The sequence below is a fragment of the Salmo trutta genome, chromosome 27 (genome assembly GCF_901001165.1).
Source record: "Salmo trutta chromosome 27, fSalTru1.1, whole genome shotgun sequence".
Lineage (NCBI taxonomy): Eukaryota > Metazoa > Chordata > Actinopteri > Salmoniformes > Salmonidae > Salmo > Salmo trutta.
Window position 1 is genome coordinate 35,224,710 of NC_042983.1, and position 21,254 is coordinate 35,245,963.

Below are 21,254 nucleotides of genomic sequence, written 5' to 3' on the forward strand. Positions count from 1 at the left end.
TTTTGTAATCCCTTACATGTAATGTATTACTCGCCAACCCTGCCCAAGGTTTTATTCGGGCCCAACAACTGTTGCCCAGAATCACAATTCCAAGCAACCACCTTTTTCAAAGGCTCCATCCCAGGTCCTTCCTGTATCGTCCCTCCTTTTTTCCCACCATACAGAGCTGCAAAACAAACCGGAAACAGAATTGCCCCATTTGTTTATTTAAATAAAGCCTGACGTTTCGCCTAACTCAACAACAGAATCCGAGATGTGTGGAGTTGCTAACTATCTGTTTGCTTTGGAAAGGTCGCTCTGTAATGACGGCAGCAGGGTGGGGTTTCAACCTATTTTCCCATCTTGAGCCCTTCTTAAGAGCAACTTGAAAAGAACAACCAGACAGAAAGAACCAACCAACTGACATACCACCCTAGTGGAGGTGCAATCTCAGCGCTGAAGTAAAATGACACAGCTTCATCTTCTATTTGTTGCCCTGAGCAACCGCGTTGTGAAGTAAATCGAGCACAGCTGTAGCGCAATGGGCAGCGCATCCTAATAGTTAACTTGTTTGATTGGAAGGGAGAGCTTGTTTGCTCTCTCCCGCGGCTTAGGTGCTTATATGGAGAGGTGTTGGTATTTGTGATGTCTACTGAGTCATCATGGATAGTCTCTGGGCTAGTGGCCCCTCCTGTCATCCTGGGGTTTCAACACTAATGTTGCTCTATCATGGAAGTCGAACTAGCTCCCTGAGAATGACCGTATGCGGATGGTCCTCAGACAATTTGAGGGTTACGAAAGCAGTAGTTATAGAACTCTTCACACTTATGAGAATCAGTAACGTAAATACTATACATACTAGGGTGAAATATATTCTTGTAACACTGACATTACTGTCAACCTGATAAATACAAGCCGGCTGAACAAATATTTTATTTACCCCAACAACAAGACATGAGTCAATACGCAGACTTGTTATGTCCTGTCACGAAACGAACACCATGGTTCACACAAACATTATGTAATTCACACCTGCTTGTTGTTATCTGTGTGTGTGAAAGAGAGTGGACTTTATAGTTTATTAGTATGGTATGTATAGTATAGTATATAGTGTAGACAAAATACAATACTGTGTGTTTACACCAGCATGATACGTTGATGAATTAGCTGCAGTCTGATGATGATGATGATGCACCTAGATAGTTGTAAGAGAGATGAAGAGGCATAATTCTGCAGTGTGCTTGACCTGCCATCTGGACTTCTGAAGCTCTCCTGGCTGTCTGACAGGTTTTGCAGCCACTGTCCTTTTCCCTCTTCTCTCTTCCTCCCTCTCTCACTTTCAATCGTCTTTCTCTATCTCTACCTGCCTGTATCTCTCTGTCTCGCTCTCTCTCGCTTTCTCTCGCTTTCTCTCGCTCTCTCTCGCTCTCTCTCTCTCTTTCTCACTCTCTTTTTATCTCTCTCTCTGCCTTCCTGTCTCTCTCTCTCTCGCTCTCTCTCTCTCTTTCTCTCTCTTTTTATCTCTCTCTCTGCCTTCCTGTCTCTCTCTCTCTATTTCTCACTCTCTTTTTATCTCTCTCTCTGCCTTCCTGTCTCTCTCTCTCTCTTTCTCTCTCTCTTTTTATCTCTCTCTCTGCCTTCCTGTCTCTCTCTCTCTCTTTCTCTCTCTCTTTTTATCTCTCTCTCTGCCTTCCTGTCTCTCTCTCATTATTTATCTCTCTCTCTTTCAATCTCTAACTCTCTCTCTTGCTTGTCTCCTTTCTCTCCAGCCGAGTTAGGACACTCAGTGTCCTCCTTCTCTTTCCCTTCTCACCCTCCCTCTCTCCCTCCCTCCATCCCTGGTGTTTTGCACTGGCATGGGGCCAGGTGTCAGACAGTGTTACATAAGCAGAAATAATGCTATGGGTTGGTAATGGCACAAGGCTCTGTCCCAAGGGTTAATTAAGCTCTGCCATCAGAGAGCTGAAGGATTTACTGTAGGACACACACACAGGTTCCTGGATGGGTACCCAGGAAGCATTTGTCACTTGTTATTTATTTTGGTTTGCGCATTGTGATGTAACAGGTCTGCAGGATGTCACTAGGGTGTATCTTATATTGTCAGCTGTTTCAAAATACATGCATGATAACACAGCCATCAATCATCCAATTACTAGTCTGCAGGGGGAAAGTGTCAATGGACAAGTGTATTTCTGCTTGTGTAAGGTTTTTGACGTGCAAGAGCTGTATATGTTTGTGTAGTAAAGTGCATAGTCTGCAGGCAAATGTTGTGTTGCTGTGTGTTTGTGCATTAGTGTGTTTCTGTGGCCTCTCAGATGTCTCGCTCTCGCGCGCTCTCTCTCTCGCTCTCTCTCTGTGTGTTGTAGATCTGTTTCCTGGTGTCTGCGTTTCGTGGCCGTGTCTTCTCAGAGGACAGCTGTGCCGTTCTGGGCCTCTTCTCCCACTACTTCCTCCTGAGCCAGTTCTGCTGGATGCTACTCCAGGTAAGGCCTACTGTTGACTCCAGGGCTCCTCCAGGTAAGGCCTGTTGTTGACACCAGGGCTTCTCCAGGTAAAGCCTGTTGTTGACTCCAGGGCTCCTCCAGGTAAGGCCTGCTGCTGACACCAGGGCTCACGCGGCTTGTGGGCATTGTAGAGGGAAACAGAGCTGCATTTACATTTTAGTCATTTTATCTAAAGCAACTTAGTTAGTACATGCATCTTAATAGCTAGGTGGGACAACCACATATCACAGTCATTGTAAGTGCATTTTCCCTCAAAGTAGCTATCAGCAAAGTCAGAGCTAGAAAGGGGGAATTGCGATTGCTAGTTCTGAAAGTTTGTTATTTAATTATGTTTTATCTGGGGGGAGCGGGTCGGGGTGAGGGGGGGGGGTGCTGTGGGATTATTTAAGATACTCTTTGAAGATGTAGGGTTTCAGATGTTTTCAGAAGATGTGCAGGGACTCTGCTGTCTAAGCTTCAGAGGGAAGCTGATTCCACGATTGGGGTGCCAGGACAGAGAAGAGCTTGGACTGGGCTGAGCAGGAGCTGCCCTCCCGTAGGCGTGGGAAGGCCCAGAGACCAGAGGTGGAAGAATGGAGTGCTCGGCTTGAGGTGTAGGGTTTGAGCATAGCCTGAAGGTAGGGAGGGGGAATTCCTCTTGCTGCTCCGGAGGCAAGTACCATGTTCTTGTAGTCGATGCGAGCTTCGACTGGAAACCAGTGGAGTGTGCGGAGGAGCAGGGTGACTTGGGAAGTTTGAACATCAGGCTGCTGCAGCATTCTGGATAAGTTTCAGGCTTTTGATGGCACAAGTGGGGAGCCCAGCCAACGGTGAGTTGCAGTAGTCCAGACGGGAGATGACAAGTGACTGGATTAGGACCTGCGCCACTTCCTGTGTGAGGTAGGGTCGTACTCTACGGATGTTATAGAGCATGAACCTGCAGGAGTGAGCACTGCTTTGATGTTTTCAGAGAACGACATGGTGTTGTCCAGCCAAGGTTCTTTGCACTCTAGGAGGGGGACACCGTGAAGTCGATAATAGTGATGGATAGGTCTTTGAGCGGCAGGCCATCCCTGTGTGTAAGAGCTGCTCCGTCTTGTCGAGGTTGGTCTTGAGGTGGTGGGCCAGCATCCAAGCTGAGATATCTGCCAGGCACACAGAGATGCGATTCGCCAACTGGGTGTCAGAAGGGGGGAAGGAGAAAAGGAGTTGAGTGTAATCCACATAGCAATGATGGCGGAGACCATGTGAGGATATGATGGAGCCGAGTGACTTGGTGTATAGAGAGAGGGCCTAGAACCGAGCCTTGGGGGACACCAGTAGTCAGAGCATGTGGTGCAGACACAGATCCTCTCCACGTCCATTTATTACAACCACATCTAGCGGCTGACGTAACCCCGGTTATTTGAACCAAGAGCGACTGGGGTTGCGACCTCATTTGGGAAACGATGGCATACTGTAGGTGCTTTGTTGCGATTTTTGTGGGACTGGAACTTAAAAGAACATTATTAACTGGTTCCCATTTTTTTTAAATAATGGTTCTGTTCCGTAACAGGATAGATCACTTTCGTTCCCGGTTCTGACTCTGTTCCTCAAATAATTTCATTTTTGGTCCTGTTCCCTGAATCGGTTCCAACCCTTGCTTCTCGCCAGCTGATACTTCTGTCCCGAGGCTATATTACTCCCGCCCCACAGGCAGGTACAAAAGTAACGTTGTGGTAGTTCTGTTCTCAATCTATTTCATTTTAACTCAATTACCCTAGATATTAAATGCGGCCAGGGATTCTCCTCCTTGGACACTGGGTCCTTGGACAGCACTTTGATTTTAAAAAAGTTCCTCTCTACGTCAATGAAAGTTATTTTAAAAATCTTCCGACCATCATGAGTTTGTGTGAACAGCTTGATTTGATTGGCCTGTTTTTGCGCAATGCGTTTAATTTGATTGGTTACTGACTAAACAACGATACCAGTTCTTTCTGGCTCCTAAGGGCTCCCGCCCGCAAACTTTCCATGCCATCATGATCTACTAATAACGATAGCCTACAAAATTGTACTCTAATGGATGGTTTTAAAAAATACTTCATTCAGAACTTAAATTATTGGGTTTGCAGGTAGCCTAGTGGTTAGAGTGTAGGACCAGTAACCGAAAGGTTGCTGGATCGAATCCCCGAGCTGACAAGGTAAAAATCTGTCATTCTGCACCTGAACAAGGCAGTTAGCCCACTGTTCTTAGGCCGTCATTCTAAATAAGAATTTGTTCTTAACTCACTTGTCTAGTTAAATAAAGGTTAAATTAAAAAAAATACTGTGCTATATTGTATAGTGAGATAGGAGCTCATGAGAATATTGATGATATCTCTGGCTCTGTCAGCTACACTTGCATACTCTATATATCTAAACTCCTTGTAATATATTGGGTAAAACACCAACATTTCTGCATCACTGTGCTCTGTTGGCTCTGTTGACATGTCCCTTCCCTTCCTTATACTCCATACTATTGATCAGAGGATTACCCCCCTCTCTTTGAGTCAGCAAGTATCAGCTTTTCTCTAAGTGGCATATGCGGGGGCGCCAGCCAGGAGGCTTTCGCAGACCATGCTTATTGCAGTCATCAAGCCTTGAGTCAACGGTGCACTGAAGCACTGCAATGGGTAAATACAGGTTGGCCCCTTGACAGAACATAACAGCCTGCAGTTGAATCAGCCAGGCTATGAGTCGTTACACTGAGCACCTTGGATAGAGATGTCCTCCCAGAACTGTCTTTCTGTACCGTAGGGCTCCACAACAGTGCGTAACGGCTAACCAACACCTGCCCAAGCCTCATCCGGCTTAACCGGAGCAAGGGAACAGCACAGCACAAACTCCTAATGCAGTTATTTGCTCGCCCAGCTATCACTGCTGGAGCTCAATTAAAGTGGCACTCTGTTAGCTGTCTAATATGATGCGTTACACAACAGTCTCTCTCTTTATCTCTCTCTCCCTCCAACTCTCTCTCTTTATCTCTCTCTCCCTCTAGCTTTATCTCTCTCTCCCTCTAGCTGTCTCTCTCCCTCCAACTCTCTCTCTTTATCTCTCTCTCCCTCCAACTCTCTCTTTATATCTCTCTCCCTCTAGCTGTCTCTCTCCCTCCAACTCTCTCTCTTTATCTCTCTCTCCCTCCAACTCTCTCTCTTTATATCTCTCTCCCTCTAGCTGTCTCTCTCCCTCCAACTCTCTCTCTTTATCTCTCTCTCCCTCCAACTCTCTCTCTTTATATCTCTCTCCCTCAAGCTGTCTCTCTCCCTCCAACTCTCTCTCTTTATATCAATTCAATTCAAGGGGCTTTATTAGCATGGGAAACATATGTTAACATTGCCAAAGCAAGTGAAGTAGATAATATACAAAAGTGAAATAAACAATAAAAATGAACAGTAAACATTACACTCACAGAAGTTCCAAAATAATAAAGACATTACAAGTGTCATATTATGTATATATACAGTGTTGTAACGATGTTTAGGGCCAAATAGCATTCTAGTTTGCTCAGTTTTTTTGTTCATTCTTTCCAGTGTGTCAAGTAATTATCTTTTTGTTTTCTAATTTGGTTGGGTCTAATTATGTTGCTGTCTTGGGGCTCTGTGGGGTGTGTTTATGTTTGTGAACAGAGCCCCAGGACCAGCTTGTTTAGGGGACTCTTCTCCAGGTTCATCTCTCTGTAGGTGATGGCTTTGTTATAGCTGTCTCTCTCCCTCCAACTCTCTCTATTTATATATCTCTCTCCCTCCAACTCTCTCTCTCTTTATCTCTCTCTCTCTTTATCTCTCTCTCTCCCTACAACTCTCTCTCCCTCCAACTCTCTCTATTTATATATCTCTCTCCCTCCAACTCTCTCTCTCTTTATCTCTCTCTCTCTTTATCTCTCTCTCTCCCTACAACTCTCTCTCCCTACAACTCTCTCTCTTTATCGCTCTCTCCCTTTAGCTATCTCTCTCCCTCCAACTCTCTCTTTATATCTATCGCTCTCCCTCTCTGCCACTGATGATACGACACCTAGATATTGATTATGGAAGCAGAGGGTTTTGGGAAGGAGGTGGTGGCTTTATGTCACTTGTGTTTGACCCCATGTCCACCCGATCACCGAGAACTCATCAGCTCATAAATGGAATCATGTGGAATGTTCTGTTGTCCTTTTACTGTGAAGCATTGTACAACATGTACAAAAAAGGATGAGGAACGTGTGGATAGGCCTTTTACCGGTGTTGTCATCACAAGCTGGAGATATGTAGTGTAGTTAGTGTAAGCCTCTCTAGGACAAGATGTACATTATCTAATACCTAGGGAGATCATCCAAGCCTGCTACTCCATTACAAAACAGACAGCAGTGAGCCGTGTGGCTGCTGCACGTTTCTATGTTTCTATGTTTCTATGTTTCTATGTTTCTATGTTTCTATGTTTCTATGTTTCTGTGTTTCTATGTTTCTATGTTTCTATGTTTCTATGTTTCTATGTTTCTATGTTTCTATGTTTCTGTGTTTCTATGTTTCTATGTTTCTATGTTTCTATGTTTCTATGTTTCTATGTTTCTATGTTTCTGTGTTTCTATGTTTCTATGTTTCTATGTTTCTATGTTTCTGTGTTTCTATGTTTCTATGTTTCTATGTTTCTATGTTTCTGTGTTTCTATGTTTCTATGTTTCTGTGGCGCTTCTGCTGATAACCACCTGTTGCCCTTCTTCCTCTTTAAATCTCTCCTCCTCCCTACCCTCTCCTCCTCCCTACCCTCTCCTCCTCCCTACCCTCTCCTCCTCCCTACCCTCTCCTCCTCCTCTACCCTCTCCTCCTCCTCTACCCTCTCCTCCTCCTCTACCCTCTCCTCCTCCTCTACCCTCTCCTCCTCCCTACCCTCTCCTCCTCCTCTACCCTCTCCTCCTCCTCTACCCTCTACCCTCTCCTCCTCCTCTACCCTCTCCTCCTCCTCTACCCTCTCCTCCTCCTCCTCCCTACCCTCTCCTCCTCCTCTACCCTCTCCTCCTCCTCCTCCCTACCCTCTCCTCCTCCTCTACCCTCTCCTCCTCCTCCTCCTCCTCCCTACCCTCTCCTCCTCCTCCTCCTCCTCCTCCTCCTCCTCCCTACCCTCTCCTCCTCCTCCTCCTCTCCTCCTCCTCCTCCCTACCCTCTCCTCCTCCCTACCCTCTCCTCCTCCTCCTCCTCCTCCCTACCCTCTCCTCCTCCTCCTCCTCCTCCTCCTCCTCCCTACCCTCTCCTCCTCCTCCTCCTCCTCCTCCTCCCTACCCTCCTCCTCCCTACTCTCCTCCTCCTCCTCCTCCTCCTCCTCCTCCCTACCCTCTCCTCCTCCTCTACCCCTCTCCTCCTCCTCTACCCTCTCCTCCTCCTCTACCACTCTCCTCCTCCTCCTCCCTACCCTCTCCTCCTCCTCTACCCTCTCCTCCTCCTCTACCCTCTCCTCCTCCTCTACCCTCTCCTCCTCCCTACCCTCTCCTCCTCCTCTACCACTCTCCTCCTCCTCCTCCCTACCCTCTCCTCCTCCTCTACCACTCTCCTCCTCCTCCTCCCTACCCTCTCCTCCTCCTCTACCACTCTCCTCCTCCTCTACCACTCTCCTCCTCCTCCCTACCCTCTCCTCCTCCTCTACCACTCTCCTCCTCCTCCTCCCTACCCTCTCCTCCTCCTCTACCACTCTCCTCCTCCTCTACCCTCTCCTCCTCCTCTACCACTCTCCTCCTCCTCTACCCTCTCCTCCTCCTCCCTACCACTCTCCTCCTCCTCCTCCCTACCCTCTCCTCCTCCTCTACCACTCTCCTCCTCCTCTACCACTCTCCTCCTCCTCTACCACTCTCCTCCTCCTCTACCCTCTCCTCCTCCTCCCTACCACTCTCCTCCTCCCTACCCTCTCCTCCTCCTCTACCACTCTCCTCCTCCTCCCTACCCTCTCCTCCTCCTCCCTACCCTCTCCTCCTCCCTACCCTCTCCTCCTCCTCTACCACTCTCCTCCTCCTCCTCCCTACCCTCTCCTCCTCCTCCCTACCCTCTCCTCCTCCTCCCTACCCTCTCCTCCTCCTCCTCCCTACCCTCTCCTCCTCCTCTACCACTCTCCTCCTCCTCTACCACTCTCCTCCTCCTCTACCCTCTCCTCCTCCCTACCCTCTCCTCCTCCCTACCCTCTCCTCCTCCTCTACCACTCTCCTCCTCCTCCCTACTCTCTCCTCCTCCCTACCCTCTCCTCCTCCCTACCCTCTCCTCCTCCCTACCCTCTCCTCCTCCTCTACCACTCTCCTCCTCCTCCCTACCCTCTCCTCCTCCTCTACCACTCTCCTCCTCCTCCCTACCCTCTCCTCCTCCTCTACCACTCTCCTCCTCCTCCCTACCCTCTCCTCCTCCTCCCTACCCTCTCCTCCTCCTCTACCCTCTCCTCCTCCCTACCCTCTCCTCCTCCTCTACCACTCTCCTCCTCCTCCCTACCCTCTCCTCCTCCTCTACCACTCTCCTCCTCCTCCCTACCCTCTCCTCCTCCTCCCTACCCTCTCCTCCTCCTCTACCCTCTCCTCCTCCCTACCCTCTCCTCCTCCTCTACCACTCTCCTCCTCCTCCCTACCCTCTCCTCCTCCTCTACCACTCTCCTCCTCCTCCTCTACCACTCTCCTCCTCCTCCCTACCCTCTCCTCCTCCTCCCTACCCTCTCCTCCTCCTCTACCCTCTCCTCCTCCCTACCCTCTCCTCCTCCTCTACCACTCTCCTCCTCCTCCCTACCCTCTCCTCCTCCTCTACCACTCTCCTCCTCCTCCCTACCCTCTCCTCCTCCTCTACCACTCTCCTCCTCCTCCCTACCCTCTCCTCCTCCTCTACCACTCTCCTCCTCCTCCCTACCCTCTCCTCCTCCTCTACCACTCTCCTCCTCCTCCCTACCCTCTCCTCCTCCTCTACCACTCTCCTCCTCCTCCCTACCCTCTCCTCCTCCTCTACCACTCTCCTCCTCCTCCCTACCCTCTCCTCCTCCTCTACCACTCTCCTCCTCCTCTACCACTCTCCTCCTCCTCTACCACTCTCCTCCTCCTCTACCACTCTCCTCCTCCTCCCTACCCTCTCCTCCTCCTCCATACCCTCTCCTCCTCCTCTACCACTCTCCTCCTCCTCTACCACTCTCCTCCTCCTCCCTACCCTCTTCTCCTCCTCCTCCCTACCCTCTCCTCCTCCTCTACCACTCTCCTCCTCCTCCCTACCCTCTCCTCCACCCCTCTCCTCCTCCTCCTCCCTACCCTCTCCTCCTCCTCTACCACTCTCCTCCTCCTCCATACCCTCTCCTCCTCCTCCTCCTCCTCCACCCCTCTCCTCCTCCTCCTCCCTACCCTCTCCTCCACCCCTCTCCTCCTCCTCCTCCCTACCCTCTCCTCCTCCTCTACCACTCTCCTCCTCCTCCATACCCTCTCCTCCTCCTCCTCCTCCACCCCTCTCCTCCTCCTCCTCCCTACCCTCTCCTCCACCCCTCTCCTCCTCCTCCTGCATATCCTCTCCTCCACCCCTCTCCTCCTCCTCCTCACCCCTCTCTTTTGTCCCACCTCTCTTTTCCTCTCCTCCCCACCCCACTCTTTTGTCCCACCCCTCTCTTCCTCTCCTCCACACCCCTCAGGCGGTAAACTTCTGGCTGGTGTTGGTGATGAACGATGAGCAGACAGAGAGACGTTACCTGGTCTACTTCCTGCTGGGCTGGGGACTTCCTGCTCTGGTCATCATCATCCTGGTCATCGTTCTGCTGGGGGGCTTTGGCTGGACCATACACAGTGTCTACGGCCTGGTGCATGGGGATGTGTGAGTGAAGGAAACACACTCAGGAGTACACACACACACACACACACACACACACACACACACAGGAGTACACACACTCACCGGAGCGCACACACACTTGGTGAGTGAAAAGAGAAATACCCACATGCTTTGTACAACACAAACACAAATTATTCTTACATATACACACACAGTACTTAACCCAGTTCCTGATGTTATATAGATAACACACACTCTCACAAACACACACACTTATTCATAGTCGGATGAGGAATGTGTAAGTTACACACCTATACGTTCCCAGTTCTGGCTACTTGAGTAGGTCCATTCCAGTCTACCAGGTGTAGACGGTACAGGGGGTGGAGGGTGGAATAGTGGTACAGGGGAGTGGAGGGTGCAGGTTGTAGAGCAGTACAGGGGGTGGAGGGTGGAAGAGCGGTACAGGGGGTGGAGGGTGGAAGAGCGGTGCGGGGTAGAGAGTGGAATAGTGGTACAGGGGAGTGGAGGGTGCAGGTTGTAGAGCAGTACAGGGGGTGGAGGGTGGAAGAGCGGTACAGGGGAGTGGAGGGTGCAGGTTGTAGAGCAGTACAGAGGGTGGAGGGTGGAATAGTGGTACAGGGGAGTGGAGGGTGCAGGTTGTAGAGCAGTACAGAGGGTGGAGGGTGGAAGAGCGGTACAGGGGAGTGGAGGGTGCAGGTTGTAGAGCAGTACAGAGGGTGGAGGGTGGAATAGTGGTACAGGGGAGTGGAGGGTGCAGGTTGTAGAGCAGTACAGAGGGTGGAGGGTGGAAGAGCGGTACAGGGGAGTGGAGGGTGCAGGTTGTAGAGCAGTACAGAGGGTGGAGGGTGGAAGAGCGGTACAGGGGAGTGGAGGGTGCAGGTTGTAGAGCAGTACAGAGGGTGGAGGGTGGAATAGCGGTACAGGGGAGTGGAGGGTGCAGGTTGTAGAGCAGTATAGAGGGTGGAGGGTGGAAGAAAATCACTTCTGAGGGATTAACTCTAAATTGAAGTTGATAAGGAGCCAGTGTGTATAAGGAGCCTGTGTGTAGGTGTGCATATGAGGAAGGTTTAATGATTTAAAACCTTTTAGGGACAGACGTTCCACTAGCGGAACGCCTCACCAATATCCAATGGTAGAGCGTGGCACGAAATACAAATACCTTAAAAATGCTATAACTTCAATTTCTCAAACATATGACTATTTTACACCATTTTAAAGACAATACTCTCCTTTATCTAACCACATTGTCCAATTTCAAAAAGGCTTTACAGCGAAAGCAAAACATTAGATTATGTCAGGAGAGTACCCTGCCAAAAATAATCACACAGCCATTTTCAAAGCAAGCATATATGTCACAAATACCAAAACCACAGCTAAATGCAGCACTAACCTTTGATGATCTTCATCAGATGACACTCCTAGGACATTATGTTATACAATACATGCATGTTTTGTTCGATCAAGTTCATATTTATATCAAAAACCAGCTTTTTACATTAGCATGTGATGTTCAGAACTAGCATACCCACCGCAAACTTCCAGTGAATTTACTAAATTACTCACGATAAACGTTGACAAAAAACATAAATTATTTTAAGAATTATAGATACAGAACTCCTTTATGCAATCGCGGTGTCAGATTTTAATATGCAATATTCTGAGTACATAGCCCGGCCATCATGGCTAGCTAATTTGACACTCACCAAACTCAGATTTACTATAAGAAAAATTGGATTACCTTTGCTGTTCTTCGTTAGAATGCACTCCCAGGACTTCTACTTCAACAACAAATGTTGTTTTGGTTCCAAATAATCCATAGTTATATTCAAATACCTCCGTTTTGTTCGTGCGTTCAGGTCACAATCCGAAGGGTGACGCGCGAGTGCATTTCGTGACAAAAAAATTCAAAATATTCCATTACCGTACTTAGAAGCATGTCAAACGCTGTTTAAAATCAATTTTTATGCTATTTTTCTCGTAAAATAGCGATAATATTCCAACCGGGCGACGTTGTATTCATTCAAACGCTGAAAGAAAAAAATGGAGTCGTCTCGTGGACGTGCATCTCCAGTGTCACTATTCCCTGCCTGACCACTCACAAAAACTCCTGCTGTTTTTCGCCCAGAGACTGCAGACACCCCATTACACTTTTTGGCGCCTTCTGAGAGCCAATGGAAGCCTTAGAAAATGTCACATTACAGCACAGATGCTGTATTTTCAATAGAGATGCCACAGAAGGAGAACAAATTGTCAGACAGGGCACTTCCTGGATGGAATCTTCTCAGGTTTTGGCCTGCCATATGAGTTCTGTTATTTTCACAGACACCATTTTAACAGTTTTAGAAACTTTAGGGAGTTTTCTATCCAAATCTACTAATTATATGCATATTCTAGTTTCTGGGCAGGAGTAGTAACCAGATTAAATCGGGTATGGTTTTTATCCGGCTGTGAAAATACTGCCCCCTATCCCAAACAGGTTTAATATCCCGTGCTGTAGTTCTCAAACTGGTCTGCATATAAGAATTCATGGCCCATTTCAAGTGGAGGACATCACATCCTTACAACATGATATTAATCTGCAGGTTGTGCACAGGAAGTCAGGAAATTCACTACACGGTTAAAAAAATATATATATATATTATATAACTGGTTCCACAGCTTTTTTTTGTTTACTCAACTTTTCAATCAGTGTTACCTGAATTTAACCTTTTTAGTTGGCCTAAACTTGAGAAAACACAGGCAAAAATTCAGTCAACTTAAAATGTTGCTCAACTTGTTGCGTCCCGCATCCCAACAATCTCTCCTTCTCCCTGAACTGTGCACTCGTTCACTACTTCCCACTAATGTAAAAGCATTAGAATTGGTGTAAGCATGGTCTAGAGTGAATTTCCATAAACCAGTCATTTCCTTTCAAATCTATGAAGGAAAGTGAACAAGTGCACACTTCGGTAGAAAGGAGAGATTATTGGAATGCAACCCAAGAGTTCCAGGACTAACTCCTCCCACAAGGACACACAAACACCACAGGACCAACAACAACATGTCTGTTTACACTTCCTCAAGCAGGAAGAACATGGTGCAGTACTGTATTATTTATAGTATTATTATTATTTCACATACTTCACATTCTACTATGTCTAACATAAAGGATTTATCCGGATGGAGGAGGGTACAGCTGTGTTTGTGTCCTGTGAGATGGCACCATTGGCGTGCTTATTGAGATAAACGGAAAGTCACAAGGCAGGGTTGTTTTTCCCCAGAGCCAAACACAGACTCCCTACCTTCTTAGTGACACCATTGGAACACAACAGGTACTTGACAGATTATGGGAGTGAATTCCTCAGAATAGATTACCACAAAGGAGGGGGAGAGAGAAAGGTAGGGAGGGCAGAGGTAGAATAAATTGGAGTGCGAGAGACAGGCAGGCAGACAATATGAATATTGTTCCTGCTGTATTGTTTAGATCCATAACAAGGAACCATGGGGGGTCTGACTGTGGCTGGCCATAGAGCAGCTAGCTGCTTGGCCTAGCTTGGACTGGACACCATGTCTAGGCTTAACACTGGGAGGGTGACTTGAGGGCCGTCGGGCTGGGATACCCCTCAGAAAGAACACACGGTCTTGCTGCACTCTCCCTAGGCAGTGTGTTGTGTTTGTTGTGTGAGACCGAGTATAGGAGTCATGTCTGAATGTGCTATTTGGCACACGGTGGTGCTGTCCTGAACTCTTTACCCTCTCCAACCATGGTGGAATGTGCTGCTGCAAGGGCACAAACACTGAGTGTGAGCTTAAACACACTCACTCACACAGACAGACACACACATACACACTCCATACACTAACACGGCAAAGTAACTGCACTGTATTTCAGCTCATCAACCTATAATTCTGATGTATTTAAAAGCTAAACGAAGATCAAATATGACACTGAACTCAGGGGGGTCTATTTTCGGCTGGCGTTAAGACGGTGCTAGTGTCAAACGGTCATTCAACCACAATTTCCACCTGTTAAAGCCAGCGCTCTGTTATTTTCAAACTGTTGCTCAAGGATTGGTAGTTAACCCATCAGCTTGCTTGTGCTCAGATGGTAGTGGTGGAAATGTATAAGGTGTGTCCTTAGAAACAGCATCTAAAGTGTTCATTTCAGGCAGCCCTGTTAGGGATATTTAAAACCAACCAAAAGCTGGTTTTAGCTGGTTTTGACAGCGGAAACAGCCTATCCAGCTGTGATGCAGACTTCCCATATGGAACAAGAGTAATGTGCTTTTAGTGCCTGTATACTTCGTATTTACAAACATAAAAATAAAAAAATCTTTACATGTTTTTTTTCTTCTGTATTTTTACCCCTTTTTCTCCCCAATTGGTAGTTACAATCTTGTCCCATCGCTGCAACTCCCGTACGGACTCGGGAGAGGCGAAGGTCGAGAGCTATGTGTCCTCTGAAGCACGACCCTGCCAAGCCGCACAGCTTCTTGACATGCTGCTCGCTTAACCCAGAAGCACCAACGTGTCGGAGGAAACACTGTGCAACTGGTGACCGGTGGCAGCTTGCAGGCGCCTGGCCCACCACAGGGAGTCACTAGAGCACGTTGGGAGGGGAAATCCCGGCCAACCAAACCCTCCCCAAACCCAAACGATGCTGGGCCTCATGGGTCTCCCGGGTCACAGCCGGGTTGTTTTTGGGATTGAACCCGGGTCTGTAGTGACACCACAAGCACTGCAATGCAGTGCCTTAGACCACTGCGCCACTTGGGAGGCCCCTATTTAGTTTTATTTGATTAAAAACCAAGCATAGCCTCACCTCCTCTCAACAAAGGCTTTTTTTGTTGTTGTCCAATTCAATCACAAATTAGTCAAGACTGTCGATAAAGAGTTTTGCACGTAAGACCGCTTGGAAATCAATTTTAATCACCAAAGCTTTATTCAAAGATCAAGTTTGAGAGGAGTGAAACAGTGCGCTGACATTGCCCTTTTCTCTATGTATTGTAGGCAGGCGTCCATTATTTAACGTTTTGGACGTGCATAAACCCCCTCCATGATGTTGGCTACATGAGTCCATGCCCATCATGAAACGAGAGATGAGAACCGGTGAACATCGTAATTACAAGATATTTCCCTGTAACAATTGCTTGAATTCAGAAGAAGTGTGAATGCGATCTGATCTGTAAAATGGTTCCGATTATGTTCAGAAAACATTTATTTGGGAGCACTAGTGGACATTCTCCTTTACTCTTGATAATGGAGCTTTGTCCAGCTACTATGAAAAGTTTAGATGTGTGTAAAACCCTCCTTAGTCTGCGTTGTTTTAATATTATATGCCCACAGCAAGCAATTATGGTGCCTGTAAGTGTATTTAGACAGCCTATTTAAAACAATTTATTGTTTTTATTCGCTGTCTTTTTAGGCCTTATCAATAATGAATTGAATCTTGCTTACCGATCATTTTTGTTATGTCCATGCTCAGCCATAATGCAATTTACAATAGGCCTAGCTCCTATATCAGTGTGCATGCTATGTAGGCCTATATATTTCCATATTGAAGCCATGCAATTACTTACAACAATGTGGACTGCAAATAGGTTCAAGTTAATGTATTAAGCAAAGATGGGATAGGTCTACATTTTTTTCTTTTCGCTTTTGAAAGCTGTTTAACAAACTATAAGTGACTAACATTGGAATTGGAGTTGATTCGAAGTCGATACATAAAAGACAGTAAACACAACTTGAAGCCACCACATATTTAGCCATGGAGCAGGTTCTGATTGGCCAGTGAAGGGGTCAAGCCTCGACACATACAATTCATTTATTAATCAATATCCAGCCATTTAGCACTACCGCCAGCACGGCACACATCGTTCTTGCTTGTTAAATGATAAAAAATATTTCTGACACACCCTTGAACTGATAGCACTACTGCCAGCGCTTAGATTGACCATTGCATTAGGTTTGTTAAGATAGAGCCCAGGATCAGTATTTGATCAGAGATTGGAAGAGAAGTGTTAGATGTTTTATTTGAAGTGGTCAGTGATAGTGGTGGATCTGATCCCCTGCCAGATAGTTCTAATCATTCCCTAACCAGCAGCAGAGACTAGAGCAGTCCTGCCCTCTTGGCACGCTCTCCACCTCTCTGTCACTTTGGCACCCTGAGACTGGAGAGAATACAAGCGAGAGCTAACAGAGCAGATATATCGACATAAAGCTCTAGAAAAATAAGACTCCATTTTAAAAAGGAGGGAAAATGTTTTGTTTGTCCCCTCCCGAAAGTCTTAAACAGAAAAACACTTTAGTGTATTTAGATGTGATCCCCATGTTGCTTCAGGGCTGAGCTAGTGGTGAGAGGGAGGTTTAACTTCATGTTTGTACAGAAAGGAAATGTCTTTGAAGCTTGTTATTAACTGGGAATTCTGAGTGTGTTATGAAGGCTCAGATGTATCAGGGCCAAGATCCTGTTTAAGAATGTTGAAGCAACAAGATCTTTACCTACTGTAACACAGCATAGTAAAAAAACATAGCGTACGTTTGCTCCTTTCCTTGATGGTTTACTGCAAGTTTTTTTGTAATATCCCCCATATCTCTGGTTTCCCCTCCTCTCTCACTCTCTCTCTCACTCTCTCCCTCTCCCTCTCTCCCCGCTCTCTCTCTTTCTTCCTACAACCCTCTCTCTCTTCTCTCCCCCCTTTCTCTCTTTCTCTTCCCTGTCTCTCTCTCTCTCTGCAGGTGTTTCATTCCTAATATCTATGCTGCTCTGTGTACAGCAGCCCTGGTGCCTCTCATCTGCCTGGTTGGGGTACTGGTGGTGTTTATCCATGCCTACCAGGTCACACAGCAGTGGAAGGCCTACGACGACGTGTACCGCGGGCGCACCAATAGCTCAGGTATAGTACACACACACACATCTTCCAGCTATAGGGCATGGGTTAGAGCATAGCAGCAACCTCCATGTCCTGAGCAACCAGACCATGTCAGAACACCTAGCAGACTGCGTCGGTCTGTCTGTCTCTGTCGGCCTACTGCACTATTGGAGTGCCTGTCCTGTGGCCATGTAGTAGTCATTCAGCGGTCTACAGTGTGTACAGTGGGCACCAAAATTACTGGCACCCCTGACTGGAAATGCACAAACAATGCTTAAACAAATATAAACAATATAATTACAGAGAAACTCAAAATATTGTAATTTATTAATGTTTCAATGGAACCAACCAAAATAATTTATTGATTTAATTAAAAATCAATGTCCTCCAAATAAAGGTTTCACAATGAATGGCACCCTTAAAGATTATTGTAAATAACATCTACCAAAATTAAACCACAAATTAAATTCCACTTATTTAAGTTTATCTAAGTCTTAAGGAACTATATTGAGCCATTACATCACTTTCTGTTTCACTAGGGTAGAAAAATGAGGTAACACATGCAATATCCCGCTGTCATCCAACACCATGAAGAAAACAAAAGAACTGGCAGTTCAAAAGGGACAGATGGTCGTAGACCTTCATAAATCTGGTACAAGAAGATCCACAAACGATTGAATATACCACTGAGCACTGTCAGGGCAATTATTAAGAAATTCAAAAGATATGGAACAGTTGAAAACCTCACAGGTAGAGGACGCAAATGCATTTTGCCCCCCAGGATAGGGAGGAGGATGGTGAGAGAAGCAACAAAATCCCCCAAAATCACTGTGAAAGAATTGCAGGCCTTGGTGGCGTCTTGGGGTCACCAGGTTTAAAAAAGCACCATCAGACGCCACCTCCACAACCACAGGCTCTTTGGAAGGGTTGCCAGAAGAAAGCTCTTTCTGACCCCAAGACACAGACATAGTAGTCATTCAGCTGGTCTACAGCGTGTAGTAGTCATTCAGCTGGTCAACAGCGTGTAGTAGTCATTCAGCTGGTCTACAGTGTGTAGTAGTCATTCAGCTGGTGTACAGTGTGTAGTAGTCATTCAGCTGGTCTACAGCGTGTAGTAGTCATTCAGCTGGTCTACAGTGTGTAGTAGTCATTCAGCTGGTCAACAGCGTGTAGTAGTCATTCAGCTGGTCTACAGTGTATAGTAGTCATTCAGCTGGTCTACAGCGTGTAGTAGTCATTCAGCTGGTGTACAGTGTGTAGTAGTCATTCAGCTGGTGTACAGTGTGTAGTAGTCATTCAGCTGGTCTACAGTGTGTAGTAGTCATTCAGCTGGTCAACAGCGTGTAGTAGTCATTCAGCTGGTGTACAGTGTGTAGTAGTCATTCAGCTGGTCTACAGCGTGTAGTAGTCATTCAGCTGGTCTACAGTGTGTAGTAGTCATTCAGCTGGTCTACAGCGTGTAGTAGTCATTCAGCAGGTCTACAGTGTGTAGTAGTCATTCAGCTGGTCTACAGCTTGTAGTAGTCATTCAGCTGGTCTACAGCGTGTAGTAGTCATTTAGCTGGTCTACAGTGTGTAGTAGTCATTCAGCTGGTGTACAGTGTGTAGTAGTCATTCAGCTGGTCAACAGCGTGTAGTAGTCATTCAGCTGGTCTACAGTGTGTAGTAGTCATTCAGCTGGTCTACAGCGTGTAGTAGTCATTCAGCTGGTCTACAGCGTGTAGTAGTCATTCAGCTGGTCTACAGTATGTAGTAGTAGTCATTCAGCTGGTCTACAGTATGTAGTAGTAGTCATTCAGCTGGTCTACAGTGTGTAGTAGTCATTCAGCTGGTCTACAGTGTGTAGTAGTCATTCAGCTGGTGTACAGTGTGTAGTAGTCATTCAGCTGGTCAACAGCGTGTAGTAGTCATTCAGCTGGTGTACAGCGTGTAGTAGTCATTCAGCTGGTCTACAGTGTGTAGTAGTCATTCAGCTGGTCAACAGCGTGTAGTAGTCATTCAGCTTGTAGGAGCTACAATGGCTGACCCCCCCCCCCCCTTTCAACCTAGTCAGAACTGGTTCATACTGCCCTGTCCTTAACCATCCAGAACAGCCTCAATATGATGGCTCTACTCTCCAGCCTTAGAGAAGATGTCTCAATTGGACAGTGCCTTCTCATAACAACCAAGTAGGCATTGTTAACAACAAAAACATCAACAACAATAAGCAGCAGCAGCGTTTGGTTCCAAGGGGTTTCCTTGAAGAGCAACAGAGTGAGGAGAAGACAGCCTATAGCAATCTCACTCCTCAACAGAGAGAGCTCTATTCTTCCATCCCACCCACTCCAGCAACCCCCAGCACAGCCCGCATGGCTGGCTCATCCACAGATGGTGGGTAGGATGTCCTTGTTCCAGCACTCTGTGGTAGGTTCCCTGAAAAGCCTGTGGAGCTTGATTGTTACAACACACATCTAATCCCCAACCCAGGCTGCTGGACTATTTTTACTGTGGCCTGCAAATCCAGCCCACACACACACACATTCACACCACTCATATCACAAACAAAGCAACCACGCATCTGATCAGGCACAATAGGGCAGCCTTGATTAAAGCTTTATGCAACGTGCACTGCAGTGCAAAACACATACAGTGCATTCAGAAAGTATTCAGACCCCTTGCCTTTTTCCACATTTTGTTAGGTTACAGCCTTATTCTAAAATGGATTACATCGTTTTTTCCCTCATCAATCTACACACAATACCCCATAATAACAAAGCAAAAACAGTTTTTTTTTTAATTCCTGCAAAGTTATTTAAAAAAATAAAACAGAAATATCAGATTTACATAAGTATTCAGACCCTTTTGCTTTTGGCTCCCGAGTGGCGCATTGGTCTAAGGCACTGCATCTCAGTGCTAGAGGCGTCACTAAAGACCCTGGTTCAATCCAAGGCTGTATCACAACCAGCTGTGATTGGGAGTCCCATAGGGCGGCGCACATTTGGCCCAGCGTCATCCGGGTTAGGGTTTGGCCGGGGTAGGCCGTCATTGTAAATAAGAATTTGTTGTTAACTGACGTGCCTAGTTAAATATACAGGTCAAATAAATTGTTATCAGTACTTTGTTGAAGCAGCTTTGGCAGCGATTACAGCCTCGAGTCTTCTTGGGTATGACACTACAAGCTTGGCACACCTGTATTTCCCATTATTCGCTGCAGATCCTCTCAAGCTCTGTCAGGTTGGATGGGAGCTTAGCTGCATAGCTATTTTCAGGTCTCTCCAGAGATGTTCGATCACGTTCAAATCCGGGCTCTGGCTGGTCCACTCAGGGACATTCAGAGACTTGTCCCGAAGCCACTCCTGCGTTGTCTTGGCAGTGTGCTGAGGGTCGTTGTCCTGTTGGAAGGTGAACCTTCGCCCCAGTCTGAGGTCCTGAGCGCTCTGGAGCAGGTTTTCATCAAGGATCTCTCTGTACTTTGCTCCGTCTTTCCCTTGATTCTGACTAGTCTTCCAGTCCATGCCGCTGAAAAACATCCCCACAGCATGATGCTGTCACCTCCAGACGTGACACTTGGCATTCAGGCCAAACAGTTCAATCTTGGTTTCATCAGACCAGAGAATCTTGTTTCTCATGGTCTGAGAGTCCTTAAAAGGTATTTCAGTTTTTAAAATTGTAATAAATTTGCTAACATTTCTAAAAACCTGTTTTCGCTTCATTATTATGGGGTATTGTGTGTAGATCGATGAGGAAATTTAATTCATTTTAGAAAAAGGCTGTAAAGTAAAAACATTTGGAAAGAGTCAAGGGGTCTGAATATATTCTGAATGCACTGTACATACTGTAGGCTACTCACATGGATTTATGCACAGAGTGGGTCGAACACAGTTCCTCACAAACATAACTTATTCAATACACCCACATACAGTGTGTACACACACACAAACACACACTCACGCCTGTGCGTGCATGCGCAGGCACACACACACACACAATATCCCTGGCTTTTGTTTTGGTCCATCAGTATCATGAATCCAAACCCTCTCCATTGTTACTAGATATCAGTTCATTAGACTCCGACTGGCTGTGTTACTAGGTATCAGTTCAGACTGACTGTGTAACTAGGTATCAGTTCAGACTGACTGTGTAACTAGGTATCAGTTCAAACTGGCTGTGTTACTAGGTAT

The 21,254-nt window shown here is 46.8% G+C and overlaps 1 protein-coding gene across 1 annotated transcript in view; it reads left to right on the top strand.

The window, feature by feature from the left end:
* LOC115165095 (adhesion G-protein coupled receptor V1) overlaps positions 1 to 21,254 on the top strand; it is a 244,458-nt gene that overhangs the window by 163,659 nt on the left and 59,545 nt on the right. Inside the window, exons 83-85 of the mRNA XM_029718130.1 lie at positions 2,346 to 2,462; positions 10,086 to 10,264; positions 16,961 to 17,118. Coding sequence (XP_029573990.1) covers positions 2,346 to 2,462; positions 10,086 to 10,264; positions 16,961 to 17,118 — 454 coding nt within the window. The remainder of the gene's footprint in view (positions 1 to 2,345; positions 2,463 to 10,085; positions 10,265 to 16,960; positions 17,119 to 21,254) is intronic.